A 19,793-nucleotide genomic window follows, 5' to 3' on the forward strand; every position below is an offset into this window, starting at 1 on the left:
TTTACATTTGAGCCAGATCTACATGTACCATATTGATGCAGATAGTTACTCCCCTCCTCAATTCAGGATCTGAATATCAGGACATTCAGGGGCGGATGAGAGCATTTTTTATTCTATGTGTTATGACCTGGAATGCATTGCCTGAAAGGGTGGCAGAGACTTTGAACAAATATTTTGTATCTGTCTTCATGGTAGAAGGCACTGAAAACATCCCAATAATGGATATTCAATGGGCTATAGGGAGGGAGGAACTTAAAACAATTATCATCAAAGAAAAAGTACTCGGTAAAATAATGGGACTAAAGGTGGACAAGTCCCCTGGACCTGATAGCCTGCATCCTAGGTCTTAAAAGAAGTGGCTACAGAGATAATGGATGCATTGGTTGTAATCTACCAAAATTCCGTGGATTCTGGAGAGGTCCCAGCAGATAGAAAAACCACAAATATCACACCCCTATTTAAAAAAAAAAGGAGGCAGACAGAAAGCAGGAAACTATAGACCAGTTAGCCTAACATCTATCGTTCGGAAAATGCTGGAGTCCATTATTAAGGAAGCAGTAGTAGGACATTTGGTAAAGCATAATAAAGTCAAGCAGAGTCAGCATAGTTTTATGAAAGGGAAATCATGTTTGACAAATTTGCTGGAGTTCTTTGAGGATGTAACGAGCAGGGTGGTTAAGAGGGAACCAGTGGATGTGGTGTATTTAGATTCTCAGAAGGCATTTGATAAAGTGCTGCATAAGAAGTTACTGCACAGGATAAAAACTCACGGGGTTGGGGGTTATATATTAGCATGGATAGAGGATTGGCTAACTAACAGAAAACAGAGAGTCGGAATAAATGGGTAATTTTCCGGTTGGCAAATGGTAACTAATGGGGTGCCACAGGGATCAGTGCTGGGGCCTCAACTATTTACAATCTATATTAATGACTTGGATGAATGGACCGAGTGTAATGTAGCCAAGTTTGCTGATGATACAAAAATGGGTGGGAAAGCATGTTGTGAGGACACACACAATCGCAAAGGGATATAGATAGGCTAAGTGAGTGGGCAAAAATTTGGCAAATGTAGTATAATGTGGGAAAATTTGAGGTTATCAACTTTGGTAGGAAAAATAAAAATGAAAATTATTATTTAAATGGAGAGAAATTAATAAGTTAATATATAGTTCAATGGAGAAAAATTGCAAAGTGCTGCAGTAGAGAGACCTGGGAGTCCTTGTACATGAAACACAAAAAGTTAGTATGCAGGTACAACAAGTAATCAGGAAGGCAAATGGCCTTTATTACAAGGGGGATAAAGTATAAAAGCAGAAGTCCTGCTACAACTGTACAGGGTATTGGTGAGGCCACATGTGGAGTACTGCGTAGAGTTTTGGTCTCCGTATTTAAGGAAGGATATACTTGCATTGGAGGCTGTTCAGAGAAGGTTCACTAGGTTGATTCCAGAGATGAGGGGGTTGACTTATGAGGATAAGTTGAGTAGGTTGGGCCTATACACATTGGAGTTCAGGAGAATGAGAGGTGATCTTATTGAAACTTGTAAGATAATGAGGGGCTCGACAAAATGGCTGCAGAGAGGATTTTCCACTCATAAGGGAAACTAAAACTAGGAGACATAGTCTTAGAATAAGGGGCCACCATTTAAAACTGAGATGAGAAATTTCTTCTCTCAGAGGAGAAGAAGTAAATCTATGGAATTCTCCGCCCCAGAGAGCTGTGGAGGCTGGGTCATTGAATATATTTAAGGCAGAGATAGACAGATTTTTGAGCGATAAGGGAGTAAAAGGTTATGGGGAGTGGGCAGGCTTGAGGGGCCAAATGTCCTACTCCTATTTCTTATGTTCTTATGCAATGATCTTATTGAATGGTGGAGCAAGTGCAAGGGGCCAAATGGCCTATTCCTGCTCCTATTTCTTATATGGTGGAAGCAGATTCAATAGTAACTTTAAAAAGAGAATTGGATCTCTATTTATAAAGTAAAAATGTACATGGCTATTGGGAAAGAACAGGGGAATTTGCCTCATTGGTAGCTCTTTCAGAGGGCCGGCACAGACATGATGGGCCGACTGGCCTCTTTCTGTGCAGTATGATTCTATTTCTAATTCGGAATGTCTAAGTTAACCCAATGTGACTCAGTGATGAAAGTGAAGCACTTGTGCCTAAAATTTAGCTTGATATTGGCTTATGTTTGCCATGGCACATAAGAGGTGAAAACCAGATTCAACCACAGAAAAATTGGTCATATTTTCGTGCAATAATTAGTCAGTCTAATTGAAAATGGGTCCAAACCAAATAATATATAAAAATTCGGTGTTGGCGTTCATTTTTGGCTGATTATGCCTATACCGTTTAACATCATGAACCTTATGCAGTGCCAAAAAATCTGCTCTGTGAAATTAAAGTCTTCCTTTGAGCAGAACACTTTAAAAGGTGGTGTAATCCTTAATGCATTCATTTGGAGATTGACTTCATTTTAAAAAAATAGCACGTGCTGCAAAGCAATTAATTTCTTGGTCTTATGCCAACATGACCACACTTTGGCACCACCGCACAGAAAATGACTCCACAGCAGTCCAGCTTGGAGGGCGAAACCGAGGCCTGGAAATTTGGGTCATTTGTGGCTCCCATAAATGACTTTGCAATCGGGCGTGGCGCCGCTAACAACTCCTGCTAAATTCGGCAGGAGTTTAGCGGCGGCGGTATCTTAAAGGGGAGGTGTGCTGCAGTTAAAAAAAATCCTCCGGATTTTCTTCTGCATCCGTGTCGTGATCGGTCAGTTCGGCACTCTGCTCGAGTACCGGGCTGTTGGCACGGCGGAGCTGCTCCCCGGTGGACCAGGTACGACCCCTTTTTTTGCTGCAGAGTATGCAGCTTGGGCCCTTCCCTTTAATTAAGGGAAAAGCCCCATCTACGTGGCCCAGTGCGTAGTGCTGCGCCCCGCTCCTGACGCGTCTGCCCTGCTACCATCCCAGAAAGGAAGTGGAGCGCACTTCCTTTTGGGGGCGCTAGGCCCAATTTCTCACGAGAGGCAAGACTTCTGTGGCTGGCGCAAAGTCTCGCGCCTCGCAAGTATTACCACACCCAAACGGGGCGGTACCCAATTTCCCCCCCACGAATATTTGGTCCTTAATGTAGGACTTTCTTCCTCTTAGAACCGCCACTGGAAGGAGGTCATTTGTTATCTGACCCTGTAAGGTAACTTCTTTGCTAACTTTGTGACCACCAGTGCTTGTTTAGATAATTAAAGACAATTGCTTTCAGTCCTTATATTTGACCTCATTTGAGAAATGTGTGGCAAGCTCAAAGGTGAATTGTGATCTGGGGGCAGAGTGATTGAAGAAAACATTAAGATTTGATGGTTTTAAGCTGTACGACTCTGTTAGATGGTAATAAACCAGTAGAATTGGGTTGTCATATGATAACAAAAATGTTAGTAATGCTCAGAAATAATTCTTTGGAGAAACATAACTGATGATGCTTTCTGGAGATAATCTTATATAGTGCAGGAAGGAAAGGTCATGTTGTTTTTAAACTATCTTAAAAGAGACATGCATGCCTGTGATTTTCCTAATGGGTGGGGCGAAGATACTATATACACATTGTAACCTGGATGTTAATAAATGCTAACACTCTTTTTAAAATGCTAACAATGGGCTGGATTTTCATGGGGAAGGCAGATTAGGGCAGGGACTCCGATGCAGGTGGGAAACCCGGGAGAACAGGTTTCCCGCAGGTTCTGCCGACTTTAACAAGGGCGGACATGAAGGCGATCAGAGGCCTCGTGAAAGGGTCTCCGATCACGGGGCGTGTACTAGGCAGGGATCCTGGATCCAGGAGGTAGGTGTAAAGGCACTTGCCTCCTGGATGCAGTGGTCCTCACCTTGCTGTAACTGCCAGGTTTTACGAGATGTGTAAAATCCAACCAGCTACAGTTAAAAATAAAATGGAGGTTAAAGAAGAGGCTTTCAGCCTCATTGAAATATTTAAATCGATGTTCCGTCTCCTGGCAGCGAGTTAGCATCCTGCCTCTGTTAAAACCGGAAGTGGGCACGTTCAGGTCAGGATTCCGCTTTTTAACAATTTCACTACCCCTACGCTCCAAACCCACCCGTTTTTTTTTAGGTTAAAATTCCCCCCAAATATAAACATACTTAAAAGTTTTCGTAGAATACTTGCCTGAGAATGTTGTGTTTGTTGATCCATTATAGGGTCAACTGGCTTTAAATTCTCGGTCATCATATTATTTCCTCTCATTGGTCCACCTAAACAAATACGTATATTTACTGCTTGCAGTGGCTGATTTTTTATTAGTGTTTTATTTTGGGCTGTTAAATAGATATTCAAGCATTTAAGGGTTAAAGTTAGTTTAGGTTTAAACTTTTTAAAATGAGTCTAAATTGGGTTAAGAAGGGGTCGCACTTCATCTTCAATGCTAATTCAAATTTTCCTTTTTGCTCAGTTTTTACAATAGAAGGTTGACTACAGCCCTCATGATAAAATAGCATTAGGGGGCAGGCCACCTCAACTGACATGTGGGATGGGAAGTCCAAATAATTGGGGAGGAAGACAATGAAGAAGTAGACGAGGGAGAGTGTGGTAGTTTTGTACAAGCCTGACAAGGTAATGTGGGTTTGCGAGCGGGTGGGCAGTTAAAAGCATTGAAATTGACAGCGCTTTGGAAACTGGCTTCTGCCCTTAACTGGGGCGCATTAGTCAGCGTGCCAGGCCTGATCAGGAGAGCTAATTAAAGTTAGTGAGAGCTTTTTATGAGGCTATTAACAGCCTTTTTAACCTGATGTTGCAGCCTTTACCAGTCCACAGGATTCACAGGCTTGCTGAACCTCGCCAATGAAAGCAAGGAGGGAGCAGAGCAGCCATTGTGGGAGTTGAACAATTGACAATAAAAAAAAAAATCACAAATACTCATACCTGCTTCTTTGCCGAAGGGAAAGGCTCTTGCTGACTACCACCATTTGTGCTGAGAGTTTGCAGGTGATTTCTACAGCTTTGGAAGTTACTCTCACTACTGGAAGTCACTCTCATTACATAGGAGGATTGTGCCTCTGATCTCTACTTTACCTGGTATCTATCAGATCAGCATGGGTGTCGCTCCTTCACCTTGGACCTCAGATTCGGACCAAGATGAGCCCCAGTAGCAACACCAGCAACAGAAGTCACAGCCTTCTTCTCACCAACCTGCCGCTCCACAGGAAAGAGGGGATGAGCACAGGGGTGCACCTCGCAGGAGGAGATACCTCCAACACAGGGGTTTATAAATATATATTATATATATATTTATATGCAGAGGATCAGCTTTTTGGACATGACTGAACACCAGTGCCTCAGGCTATTGCATCAGGTCGTGCTAGACATTAGTAGCCGGCTAGAAGACCTGCTGCTAAGTGGACCTGATGGACAAGTGTAACCAGTGGCTGTCACAGTCACCACCATCCTCAACATCTTCGCCTGAAGCTCCTTCCAGGGATCTACAGGAGACATTTACAGGATCTCGCAGTCAGCTGTCCACAAATGCATCAACCAGGTGACTGACTGACTGACAAGGAAGGCACTTATGTACACTTTGCCACTGATGAAGCCAGTCAGACTGAATGGTTGCTCAGCTTTGCGGCTCTTGCTGGCTTCCCACAGGGGCATGGTGTCAACAACTGCACACGTGTCCATCAAGGCACCCCAGATCACCCAGGAGTGTTCATGAACCGGAAGGGCTTCCATTCTCTCAATGTTCAGCTCATCTGCAACCACAAAATGATCATCATGCGTGTGTGTGCCAGATTCCCAGGGAGCGGTCATAATTCTTTCTTCTTAAGCTAGTTCACCCTCCCTCAGCTCTTCGCATCTCCGACCAGACTTATCAGCTGGCTGCTTGGAGACAAGGGGTATCCACTAAAGATGTGGCTGATGATATCCCTTGAGGAAGCCAAGCAATGAGGTCGGAGAGCTCTATAATCAAAGCCAAATGAAGACGAAATGTGTAATAGAGCAAGCAATCGGGATGCTGAAGATGTGCTTGGACAGATCTGGAGGTGCACTTCAATTTGCACCAGCCAGTCTCTCCAGAATGATTGTTGTATGCTGCGCTCCGCACAACATAGGAAGAGGAGCAAGGCGCAGAGCCTCTTCGGAGGAGGAGGAGTCTAAATCATAGAAATTTATAGCACGGAAGGAGGCCATTTCGGCCCATCGTGTCCGCGACGGCCGACCAAGAGCTATCCAGCCTAATCCCACTTCCAGCTCTTGGTCCATAGCCCTGTAGGTTACAGCACTTTAAGTGCACATCCAAGTATCTTTTAAATGTGGTGAGGGTTCCTGCCTCTACCACCCTTTCAGGCAGTGAGTTCCACACCTCCACCACCCTCTGGGTGAAGAAATTTCCCCTCATATCTCCTTTTAAACCTCCCCTCAATTACTTTAAATCTATGTCCCCTGATTGTTGACTCCTCTGTCAAGGGAAACAGGTCCTTCCTATCTACTCTTATAATTTTATATACCTCAATCAGGTCTCCCCTTAGCCTCCTCTGTTCCAAAGGAAACAGACCCAGCATCTCCAATCTTTTCTCATAGTCAAAATTCTCCAGTCCAGGCAACATTCTTGTAAATCTCCTCTGCACCCTTTCCAGTGCAATCACGTCCTTCCTGTAATGCGGTGACCAGAACTGCACACAGTACTTCAGTTGTGGCCTAACCAATGTTTTTTACAGTTCAAGCATAGCCTCCTTGCTCTTGTATTCTATGCCTCGACTAATAAAGGCAAGTATTCCATATGCTTTCTTAACCACCTTATCGACCTGGCCTGCTATCTTCAGGGATCTGTGGCCCTGCACTCCAAGGTCCCTTTGTTCCTCTACATTTTTCAGTGTCATACCATTTAATGTGTATTCTCTTGCCTTGCATTACCTCACATTTATCCGGATTGAATTCTATTTGCCACTGTTCTGTTCACCTGACCAGTACATTGATATCTTCCTGCAATCTGCAGCTTTCTTCTTCATTATCAACTACACAGCCTATTTTAGTGTCATCTGCAAACTTCTTAATCATACCCCCAGCATTTAAGTCCAAGTCATTGATATATACCACAAAAAGCAAGGGACCCCAGCACTGAGCCCTGCGGAACCCCACTGGATACAGCCTTCCAGTCACAAAAACATCCAGTCACATCAACTATTACCCTTTGCTTCCTGCCTCTCAGCCAATTTTGGATCCAACTTGCCACTATGTCCTCGATCCTATGGGCTATTACTTTCGTGACCAGTCTGCCATGTGGGACCTTATCAAAAGCTTTGCTAAAATCCATATACATTACATCATATGCACTGCCCTCATCGACTCTCCTGGTTACCTTCTCCAAAAATTCAATCAAGTTAGTCAGACACGACCTTCTCTTGACAAATCCATGCTGACTGTCCTTGATTAATCCATGTCTTTCCAAATGAAGATTTATCCTGTCCCTTAGGATTTTTCCCAATAATTTTTCCACCACCGAGGTTAGGATGACTGGCCTGAAATTACTTGGTCTATACCTTTCTCCCTTTTTAAACAAAGGTACAACATTAGCAGTCCTCCAGTCCTCTGGCACCACACCTGTAATGATGGTCGGAGCTCTGCTATTTCCTCTTTTGCTTTTGCAAAGTGGACACTGCACCAGCAGCGGGACACACTGTTGCAGCAGTGACACACATTGGTGTCCGGGATGGCCTCATAATGGCACAATTTAGTTAAGTTAACCACCGCACCCCCCCCCCCCCCCCGCCCCATCCCCACAACCTACCAAACCACAAAGCAGTCCTAAAATGACCAAACCATTCCTGTCACACACACACCATGCTCGAGGTTGGGTAATGTCTTACCATTCACTCTAACTGACAAGGCCAATTCCCATATACCGGGAAAAATGGGCAAGACGGGAAAGTGGTGCAAATAAATAATTTTATGTGGCTCACAACTTCTGCAGATATTTAACCTCAAGCATTTTATTATATACCCATGTGCATCTATAATTGTGTCCTTTTTTTCCTGTTACTCCTATGACGTGCAACTCCTGTGGCTTCAGCAGAGGTCAAGGCAGGCTGTTCACTTCCCTACTCTGACTGCTTAGACACTTTTGGCGGATGTCCTCTGGGTTTTGGAGCCTGTGAGGGCTCCGCCAAAGACTGCTCCTCCTGCACCTGTGCAGGGATAGACTTGGCCATCAGGATATGAGGCAGCATGTGGGGCTCTGACTGAGAGGGGGGCAATGGGGGAGAAGTAGGAGCACTTTGAGCTGAGCCCTCACTTCCATGTCCCCTCTCTCCATTATTCCTCTCCTGGACCGCCTGCACTTCCCTGATAGCATGGAGCTGGAGAGCACTTTGCTGCACATCAGTGGGTGATAGAACTCTAGGGTTCTATCCTTCCTAGATATAGCTGCAATCCGAGTCTACAAGTTGTAGTTCACAGCAAGCATGCATTCCTTCGTCTGGCGCATTTGATGCTTCATGCAGGTCGCCACCCTTTCCAAGGATGAACACATTGTAGTCATTGCCTGCGACATCGTGCTGCCCATATTGGAGATGGACACCTTCATTCTTCCTACAACTGAGCCATCCACGGCTGCAAAAGCTGCCAGAGCCTCCCACATGTTTTATTGCTCCTCAAGAATCATCCTCTTTGTCCCCGAGGTTCAGCATCTGAGTCCAGCTCAGAACCGCTTGGAGCATCCTGCGCTCTCCGACGAGGACTCTCCACTGCTGTTCCTGTCTCCACCAGCTGCTCTTACTTACATGTTATCTATGAGAAACCAGGTGACAACACTACTATTTCTCTTATTGGACCCAACTGATGTGTGTGTATCTGCACCGGTGCTGGGTGTGCTTGGGTCGAGTGACGGTGCACCTTCAGAGACTCAGCGGCCTCCTCTGAGTTGTTGTCTTCCTCCTCCAGCTGGACAGCGAGGTGGCCAGTCGATGGCCCTATGGGAGAGTAAAGATATGAATTAGAACTGTCATGATAAGAATGTTTTAAATTACCATTATGCACCTGATCATATTTCACTGACTGCTGCCATCAAGTCACCATGAGTGACTGCTATATGCCATCTGGCTGTATGATATTTCATTCTATCACCAGGTAGCTGGGAGGTCCCCTCCCTCCATTTCTCACCGCCAGCAGCTCCGAACATGGCTGAGTTCCAGGGCCTCCTCGTCTGCTGAAATGAGTGGCGTGGTTACTGGTGGGCCATCACAGTTTGCTGCCTGTCTCGTGTATTCTGTGCTCTCTTCTCCTGCAAGGAGGGAAACAAGAGACCTTTAAGTGAGAGTGATGGAATGAGTGTAAGGGATGGATGGGAAACATCTGTTGAAGGTGATTATGAGGGCGAGGCATGACATTGCATTAAGAGGACGAGTGTCAGTGGTGGACTGTCAAATGGGGATGTGATTAAGTACATAGATAGTGAGGGATGGGTGCACCTGCAAGGTAGGTTGGTGTGAGGAGTGATGTGCAGGAGTGGGATTGGGAAGGCAGAGTAAGGGGGTTTAGGATGACATGCATATCAGGATGTAGGGCAATGTGGCATTGTACTCACCTTTTGAAATCATTAAACCACTTTCTGCACTGGGTCCATGTCCTTGGCACAACACTCCTGCTGCTCACTTCTTCTCCTATTTCGAGCCATGCAGTCTTGGTCATTGATGCTGGTTTTTTCCTCCAAATCCGCAGGGTACAGGATGTCCCTGTAGGCCCTCATTCCTTGGAGAAATACCTCCAAGGAGGTATCACTAAACCTGGGGGCCCTTTCTGCCTTTGACTATGCATTCTTCATGTTTTTACCAATGTGTGCTCCCGGGAACAAATCTGCTCTGTGACAATCAGGCTTCCATCTCCACCAGCCTTCAAGTGACATCTGTCCATTGCTCCTTTAAATATCTCAGCCGAAGTCATGCTATCCGTGACGTCATTGAACCTGCTTCAGTTAATTGGTCGAGAAACCCGGAAGTCTGATTCAATTGCAGTGGCTTTGTTACAAAGCTATTGCAAAACGCCCCTCTCTGACCTCCGGGTTCCCGGCGTGATCCACGGCCCGCCCCACACGCATCTCAACTGCAAGATTAAAATTCAGCCCAGTGATCAACAGCTTGCCACATTGGCCCCTCTGTGACACAAAATCATTTGGCTCTTGTTACTTTGTGCACAGACATTAGCTTCATACCCTCTGCTAACACATATTCCCTTTTCTTTGTGTGGGGCTCTGCCAAGATGAGGATGCTGCCATGAGGGAGGAGAGGAAGCAGAGACATCCCATCAGGCACTCCAGACCCTGCAATACCAAAGAAAAATCCCCTAGAGGGAGTTGGAAGACCTGGTGAAGAATCAAGCACAGGCAAGGAGGTACAAGCAGAGGTGGTGGCAGCAGATGAGCAACAACAGGAGAAAATACGGGCGAGGGCCAGAGGGTTAGCTACTATGGGACCCATGGATACCTTAGCAAAGCTGCATTCTGGGCTGCACTGATTAATCAGCAGGAGCTGTCCTTTAAAATCATAAGAATGGCACAGAATTCTGCAATGCTTCTCTCACACATGCTACATGGATGTCAGAGTCTTTTTGGGAACCTACAGAGTAGCAATGGAGAGAGTGACAACTTTGGGGCCTCAATTGGGGAGCCCCCAAGGAAAAAATGTCAAATCACTGAATCAGTTTTGCTGACCAATGCTGTCTGCTGTTGTTGAGAGCTTGGACTCCAAGTTACAGGAGGCTCTTACTTCTGGTTTAAAGAAGCCAGAGGATTGGCTTGAGAGGAACTTAATGGCAGGCTTTATCTTATTTACTGACAGCCATGAGTCTGTCCCACACAAATCCCTGGTGATTTGCAAGGAACAGCCAACAGCAGGAAGAGGAATATATGAAGGCTTGACTTCTCAAGGTGATGGCACATTGTTCCCGTCAACCAGCCTTCTCAGAGAAATGCAGAAGAGGCAGTTGGAGAGCAAGAGCAGCCAGTCAGCCAGCACAAATGCTGAGATACTAGCAGTAGTGTCAGGGTCATCCAATATCCTAGCAGAAATGAGGCATTCAGCATTGGTTGGTTATGAGGTCTCCATTGAGGAGCAGCAGTCTGCTACCACACTTGCTCCTCCCAGTGAGATGAATACAACTACACTAACATCAGGTAAGTATTGATGAACCAACACATGGAGTAAGGAAATAAACTGCTTGTACCTTTGTTGGAATGGTTGTGGATTTTTTTGGATAGAATGGTCATATTAATATTTTTGTTAGGGGCTAATACGTAGCAATGGTAATGAATGCAGGGGACATTTTGGTATTGTTTTGATCTGGGGCCAATGTAGTATACAGAAGACCACAAATCTGTTCATGTAAAGGTTCAAAAGCTTCTTTCGACTGAAATCCATGTCAATCACTCCTTCATACTCCACTCTACCTGGCTGTGCATCAGCCTCTGTCAGTTCTCCCTTTTCTTTCTACACTAACTATAATGGACAGAATTCAGTTTAGCAAACCAAAACAGCAATCAAAATGCAAGTTTCAGATATATGGCAACTTAAGTTTAAGCAGAGAAATTCTTTCGTGAAGAGAGTGGCGGATCCCAGGATCTGTTCTATGGGCACTCAGCTCATCAGGAGCTGTGCAGCCAAAGAAATGGGGAAGTTTTGATGCAGAAAATACATTGCTTGGCTCAGTGTTAAAGGGTGTATTGTATGACCACAGCAAAGTTGCATCACATACTCTGTACTGCACATATTTAATTATGCAATTTTACATCATGCAACAATGGTTCCAAAATGTTTTAAGGGGTTGGAAATATGTGCTGCAATATCATATTAATGCATTTGTATAAAATACATTTGTCTTCTATTTTAATGAAAACTTTAACCTTTTTTAAAAATAACAGGTTAATGCCTTTGTTAAAATATTAGACAATAGAAATTTCATATCAACACATATGTTAATATTGCATAGCAATATGTGTGGCTACTTGTCTACAGTTTAAATGGTGGAAACATTAGAAAATTCTTACTTTTGCTCACTTTCTTTCTACGAACTACTATTTCAAACCAGAAAATGAATAATTAATTAATTAATTGAACACCTAACAAATTAAGAAAAGCTAGACTTTATTTAACCACTACATTTAGACACACATCTCCAAATAGAGTTTGGCTAGATAACTCATGAGTGAGTTATAGTCAGCATCACAAGTAGAGATGTTTTTTTAAATTACAGTGCTGATGTATTAAGTTTATAACACTTGTTATGTCTTCAGTTAGGAAAGCAAATAAAGTCTTTGTACTCAACAAAAATTGGATTGGAATTGCTTTGTGCTGCCACTTTGTCAGTGTGAGGTCATGCCACACTAATTGTTTCCATATAGCAGTGTCATAAATCAAAGATTCACCTACCGATTGAAATTATCTGCACAATCTCAGTCTGTGATAGTTGTACAGTAGCTGCATTGATTTGTGCCTTGGCTGGCTGAGTTTCAGAAACAAGTGACATTTGTACAGAGTAGAAATCAATCTCATCGTCTGATGAGTCTGTACTAGTAGCGGTGGTCTGGATCTGGGATTCTGAGAAAGAGAACATGATCATGAAAATATTAATGAATTAAGAAAATAAATCAGCAATATAGTTTACAGTCAGGAATTAACTGCGAATAACTTAAAACATGCATTCTCAAACATTTTAGTAACATGTAAACTTTCTTTTTTGAATTAGTCACGATGTCCTCTGTAGGCCCCATAACAAGACTGTAGGACAGAGTATAAATCAAGAAATAATGGCGGCTTGTAAGAAAGGTACGGCAATAATCATGGGTGATTTCAATCTTCATATAGATTGGACAAATCAAATTGGCAAAGGTAGCCTTGAGGACGAGTTCATAGAGTGTATTCGGGATGGTTTCTTAGAACAATACATTGTGGAACCAACCACGGAGCAGACTATTTTAGATCTGGTAATGTGTAATGAGATAGGATTAATTAATGATCTCATAGTAAGGGATCCTCTAGGGAAGAGTGATCATAGCATGTTAGAATTTCAAATTCAGTTTGAGAGTAAGAAACTTAGGTCTCAAACTAGTGTCCTGAACTTAAATAAAGGCAATTACAAAGGTATGAAGACAGAGTTGGCTAAAGCGGACAGGGAAAATAGATTAAAGGGTAAGATGGTAAAAAAGCCATTTAAGAAGATATTTCATAACTCTCAGCAAAGATATATTCCAGTGAGAAAGAAAGACTCAGAAGAATGAATCATCCTTGGCTAACTAAGGAAGTTAAGGATGGTATCAAATTGAAAACAAAGGCATACAATGTTGCAAAGACCAGTGGTAGGCCAGTGGATTGGGAAATATTTAGAAACCAGCAAAAGACGACTAATAAAATAATAAAGAGAGAGAAGATAGAGTGCGAGAGTAAGCTAGCAAGAAGTGTAAAAACAGACAGTAAAAGCTTCTACAGGTATATAAAAAGGAAGAGAGTAGCTGAAGTAAACATTGGTCATTTAGAGGATGAGACTGGGGAATTAATAATGGGAAACAGGGAAATAGCAGAGACTTTGAACATATTTTGTATCGGTCTTCATGATAGAAGACACTAAAAACATCCCAATAATAATAGATAATCAAGGGGCTATAGGGAGGGAGGGAGAGGGGGACTTAAAACAATCACGATCAGAAGAGAAAAAGTACTAGGCAAACTAATGGGACTAAAGGTGGATAAGTCCTTATGACCTGATGGCCTGAATCCTAGGGTCTTAAAAGAAGTGGCTGCATTGGTTGTAATCTACCAAAATGCCCTGGATTCTGGAGAGGTCCTGGCAGATTGGAAAACCGCAAATGTAACGCCCCGATTCAAGAAAGAAAGGAGACAGATAGCAGGAAACTATAGACCAGTTAGCCTAACATCTGTCATTGGGAAAATGCTGGAGTCCATTATTAAAGAAATAGTAGCAGGACATTTAAAAAATCATAATACAGTCAAGCAGAGTCAGCATGGTTTTATGAAAGAGAAATCATGTTTGACAAATTTGCTCGAGGTATTTGAGGATGTAACGAGCAGGGTGGATAAAGGGGAATCAGTAGATGTAGTGTATTTGGATTTCCAGAAGGCATTCGATAAGGTGCCACATAAAAGGTTACTGCACAAGAGCTCACAGGGTTGGGGGTAATATATTAGCATGGAAGGAGGATTGGCTAACTGACAGAAAACAGAGAGTCGGGATAAATGGGTCATTTTCAGGTTGGCAAACTGTAACTAGTGGGCTGCCATACGGATCAGTTCTGGGGCCTCAACTATTTACAATCTATAGTAATGACTTGGATGAAGGGACTGAGTGCAATGTAGCTAAATTTGCTGATGATACAAAGGTAGCTGGGAAAGCAAGTTGTGAAGAGGACACAAAGAATCTGCAAAGGTATATAGATAGGTTAAATAATTAGGCAAAAATTTGGCAGATGGATTATAATGTGGGAAAATGTGAGGTTATCCACTTTGGTGGGAAGAATAAAAAAGCACATTATTATTTAAATGGAGAGAGACTACAAAATATTGCGGTACAGAGGGATCTGGGGGTCCTTGTACACAAAACACAAAAAGTTAGCATGCAGGTACAGCAAGTAATTAGGAAAGCAAATGGAATGTTGGCCTTTATTGCAAGAGGGATGGAGTATAAAAGTAGGGAAATCTTGCTACAACTGTTGGCGAGACCACACCTGGAGTATTGCATACAGTTTTGGTCTCCTTATTTAAGAAAACTGCCACCAAGCTCATGGTCTACAGGGCTGTAGTAATACCTGCCCTCCTGTATGGCTCAGAGTCATGGACCATGTACAGCAGATACCTCAAGTTGCTGGAGAAATATCGCCAACGATGTCTCCGCAAGATCCTACAAATCCCCTGGGAGGACAGGCGCACCAACATCAGTGTCCTCGTCAAGGCTAACATCCCCAACATTTAAGCACTGACCACATTCGATCAGCTCCGCTGGGCAGGCAACAAAGTTTGCATGCCACTCACGAGACTCCCAAAGCAAGTACTCTACTAGGAGCCTCTTCACGACAAACGAGGCAAAGGTGGGCAGCGGAAACGCTACAAAGACACCCTCAAAGCCTCCCTGATAAAATGCGACATCCCCACTGACACCTGGGTGTCCCTGGCCCAAGACCGCCCTAAGTGGAGGAAGTGCATCAGAGAGGGCGCTGAGCACCTCGTGTCTCAATGCCGAGAGCATGCAGAAATCAAGCACAGGCAGTGGAAAGAATGTGCGGCAAACCAGTCCCACCCACCCCTTCCCTCAACGACTATCTGTCCCACCTGTGACAGAGTCTGTGGCTCTTGTATTGGACTGTTCAGCCACAAAAGAACTCACTTCAGGAATGGAAGCAAGTCTTTCTCGATTCTGAGGGACTGCCTATGATGATGAGGATGATGATTTAAGGAGGGATATACTTGCATTGGAGGCAGTTCAGAGAAGGTTCACTAGGTTGATTCCTGAAATGAAGGGGTTGTCTTATGAAGAAAGGTTGAGCAGGTTGGGCCTATACTCATTGGAGTTTAGAAGAATGAGAGGTGATCTTATTGAAAAGATTCTGAGGGGGATGGACAGGGTAGGTGCAGAGAGGATATTTCTCCCTATGGGAAAATCTAGAACTAGGGGGCATATTTTCAGAATAAGGGGTTGCACATTTAAAACGGTGATGAGGCGGAATCTTCTCTTTCAGAGGGTCGTGAATCTTTGGAATTCTCTACCCCAGAGAGCTGTTGAGGCTGGGTCATTGAATATATTTAAAGTAGAGATAGACAGATTTTTGAACGTGTGGGGAGTCAAGGGTTACAGGGAGCAGGTAGGAAAGTGGAGTTGGGGGCAAGATCAGATCAGCCACGATCTTATTGAATGGTGGTGCAGGCTCGAGGGGCCAAATGGCTTACTCCTGCTCCTATTTCTTATGTACTTCATTGCGCTATCACAGCTTAAATATCATTTTAGGGTCTCACTGATAACAGATACTTTAGTGTACAAGACACCAAGGACTGGATTTTACTGAGTGATAAGATTAAAATGTTATTCTTAACCAGCTGTAAAGACCATCAACCAATCTCCCAAGCTAGCTCAACTTCTCACTGGTGATTTTAAAATGGCCTGTCTTCACGTACAAACAACTGAGATTTGAAGAGTAATAATATTGCTTTTATTTATTTCTGTGGTGTTCAATGAATAACCTGTTGAAAGCTCCAAATTTAAAATCCATTCCAAAAAGAAACTAACTTTTAAGTTTAATCTTTTTGGAATGGATTTTAAATGTTAAAACTTAGAGTTAGTTTCTTCTATATCAAATGGAATAAAATTGCTGATTATAGATGCAAGCAAGATGCAAAGGGGTGGAAATTGGTATGCATTGTCCTGATTTTGAGAGCGTTAGATGTGTGTAACACTGACCCATTTAGCTGTGGGGCGGCCTACGCCCCATCCCATTGTTAAATTTGTTGGGTCTATCCTACCTAAAACGTGTGTTAACCCCCTTGCATATGTTAATTTAAGGCCGAACACCTGTTGAAAGATCCCTTTACAAAGTTTGTCTCTGACGAGCAGGGCATGTTTAGGGACTCTCCCCCCGCTCATGATTCTTCAGCAGACTCTAACTAAACTAATTTAAGAAAGTTCCCCCTGCTCCAAATTAGTCACAACGGGCCCCTCTACTGTAGCCCACACCAACCACCACTTGCCCCCACCCCTGTGACTTAACTTTGGGCTACATTAGTGACCCTTTATGCGTGCACTACTTGTGGAGGCACAACAGGTGTCAGCTGCTCGCGCTAAAATAATGAGGCCCAAGATTAAATTCTACCCTAAATATTAATTTCTCACTTACAAATGAGACAATAATTTACAATAAGTAATGGCAGGGTTAAACGGAATGAAAAACTTTCATTTTGATGATAAAAATAAATAAATGCTGGAAATTTGTATTAAAAAGTGGTTTGTGTACATTACAACAGTGACTACATTTCAAAAGTACTTAATTGGCTGAAAAGCGCTGTGTCAAATCCTGAGGTCGTGAAAGGTGCTATAGAAATGCTTTCTTTTATAGTTTTATCAGGGTTCCTCACTGTGAATTGGAGAAATAGCAAAGTATGATGGGGAAATTGTTATAGTAACTGTGACACTTACAGGTATTGTGTTATATAGACATTTACATACATTATAGATGCAAGCAAGTGACAAAAAGATAGAAATTGGTATGCATTGTGCCGGTTTTTCCAAGTGTCTTCACAATTGTGTGTTGTCTGTTTATATTACACTTCTGTATTAATACATTTCTGTGTTGTTGAATGATGTGCGGCTTTGTAAAAAAAGCAATTTCCCATTACATGTGCAATTGAAGATTAATTTCTTCATCTATAAATTCCTCACCATCTGCCTTTTTGTATCAAGTCATGAACAGAACCTGAGGTGATTATGTTTATAAATACTTGCGGCCTATTGTAAACTTCCTACAGGGGTGCTACAGCGCTCATCTGGATGTTTGTTTGGCACAATTTGCATATCTGAAGATTGAAAAACCGTGGTCAGAGCCTCCACTATGTCTTCTCTGCCTACCTTCAAAAGCCTGGGGTGCTGCCATCAGAATCAATACCTTTTCTACAGTTATTTATAACAATTGCTTCACATTCCTGATAAATCTACATTCTCATTTTCACCATTATTTGAAAACTAGCGCAAAATAGTTATTTAAGATCTCTATTATACTTTCATCTTCCACAGCTAGATGACAACTTCATCGGAGAGGCCCTATTTTCTCTCATGACTCTTTTACTTTTAATATACTTATAAAAACATTTACTATTTCCTTTCATTTTATCTGCTAGCCTCTTTTCATATTCCCCATTAACATGTCTATCACCCTTTACACCATACCTCTACAGTTTCTACATTCCTCATGATTTTCTTTAGAATGGCTTTCCCTAGTTGCATCATGGCTCTTTTAAGTTTCAGTTTAGTTTTAATCTCTTTGGTTATCTTCAGAACTCTATCTTTTTATCTATCGCTATTTGCTTTATAGGGTTCGCCACTGGTGATCTATCATCTTTTTGCTAGTTTTCTACTCAGTTGATTTGGGCCAGATTACTAAACTTTTCCAGTCCATCACGCTTATTTTTGACTCTCCATTATCCTTTTGTATTTTCACATTCAACCTATGTTTGTGGTTAGTATTTCACAACTGCACTCCTACTCTCCCATCAGTTATTTATAGAGTCATGGGCCATAATTTTCCAATCCTCCTTAGATACGGGGTGGTGCCAGAGGACTGGAGGAGAACTGCAAATGTTACACCATTGTTCAAAAAAGAGTGCAAGGATAAACCTAGCCACTACAGTTTAATCTTGGTAGTGGGGAAGCTTTTAGAAACGATAATCCAGGACAAAATTAACAGTCACTTGGACAAGTATGGATTAACTCAGGAAAGCCAGCACGGATTTGTTAAAAACAAATCGTGTTTAACCAACTTGATTAAGTTTGTTGATGAGGTAACAGAGAAGGTTGATAAGGGGAATACGGTTGATGTGGTGCACATGGACTTCCAAAAGGTGTTTGATAAAATACCACATAATAAGCTTGCCAGCAAAGTTGAAGCCCATGGAATAAAAAGGACTGTGGCAGCATGGATATGAAATTGGCTAAGTGACAGGAAACAGAGAGTAGTGGTGAACGGTTGTTTATCAGACTGGAGGAAGGAACACAGTGGTGTTCCCCAGGGGTTGGCAATAGGACTATTGCTTTTCTTGATATCTATTAATGACTTGGTCTTGGGTATACAGGGTACAATTTCAAAATTTGCAGATGACACAAAACTTGGAAGTATAGGGAACAATGATGAGGATAGTAATAGACTTCAAGAAGACATAGACAGGTTGGTGGAATGGGCGGACAAGTGGCAGATGAAATTTAACACAGAAAAGTGCGAAATGATACATTTTCGTAGGAAGAACAAGAGAGGCAATGTAAACTAAAGAGAACAATTCTAAAGGGCGTAAATTAACAGAGAGGCCTGAGGGTATATGTGCACAAATTGTTGAAGGTGGCAGGGCAGGTTGAGAAAGTGGTTTAAAAAAGCATATGGGATCCTGGGCTTCATAAATAGAGGCATAGAGTACAAAAGCAAGGAGGTTATAATGAACCTTTATAAAACACTGGTCTGACCTCAACCGGAGTATTGTGTCCAATTCCGGGCACCGCACTTTAGGAAGGATGTGAATACCTTAGTGAGGGTGTTGTATTATTCTGTGATTTTATAATGACTCGTGTATTAAACTATGTAATGCATAATGTAATATTCTGGTGCAAAGGTGGATCTGTGTTTAATTTGGCCTTTAGCTTTAAGGCAAAAAAGTCTAATTCCAATAAGTGACAAAGCCTGAGGTCACCCAGCTTTTACTTGTTATTTGATCTGGGAATTTTTGCAGATTATAATGAGTTTCAGTTTCTGGTTGCAGTTTAAAAGCACTCAATTATTTTCCATCTATAAAAAGTTTGATGTCTGTAGTGTGCCACCTACCAGGTGCAGCAGCTGCTCACTGATTTTTCAGCAGATTTGGGGCAAGTGGGAAAAGAAAATGCTGAGGGGTGCTCTCTGCTGCATTTTGCCTCCTGCACTATTCAGTACACCCACCCATATAAATCATAGAATGATACAGCACAGAACGAGGCCATTCAGCTCATTGTGTCGATAGAGTTATTCAACTAGTCCCACTCCTCCACACTTCCTCCATAGCCCT

At 42.7% G+C, this 19,793-nt stretch overlaps 1 protein-coding gene across 2 annotated transcripts in view; it reads right to left on the bottom strand.

Annotated features, from left to right (window-relative positions):
* The window catches only part of atf7ip2 (activating transcription factor 7 interacting protein 2), a 152,815-nt gene that overhangs the window by 3,230 nt on the left and 129,792 nt on the right, over positions 1–19,793 (bottom strand). The window contains exons 12-13 of one of the 2 annotated variants that reach the window (XM_070901041.1): positions 12,423–12,590; positions 4,180–4,265 (exon numbers count right to left, since the gene is read on the bottom strand). In XM_070901041.1, coding sequence (XP_070757142.1) covers positions 4,180–4,265; positions 12,423–12,590 — 254 coding nt within the window. The remainder of the gene's footprint in view (positions 1–4,179; positions 4,266–12,422; positions 12,591–19,793) is intronic. The other variant, XM_070901042.1, reaches the window with a different exon arrangement.

This window comes from Pristiophorus japonicus, chromosome 15 (genome assembly GCF_044704955.1).
Source record: "Pristiophorus japonicus isolate sPriJap1 chromosome 15, sPriJap1.hap1, whole genome shotgun sequence".
Lineage (NCBI taxonomy): Eukaryota > Metazoa > Chordata > Chondrichthyes > Pristiophoridae > Pristiophorus > Pristiophorus japonicus.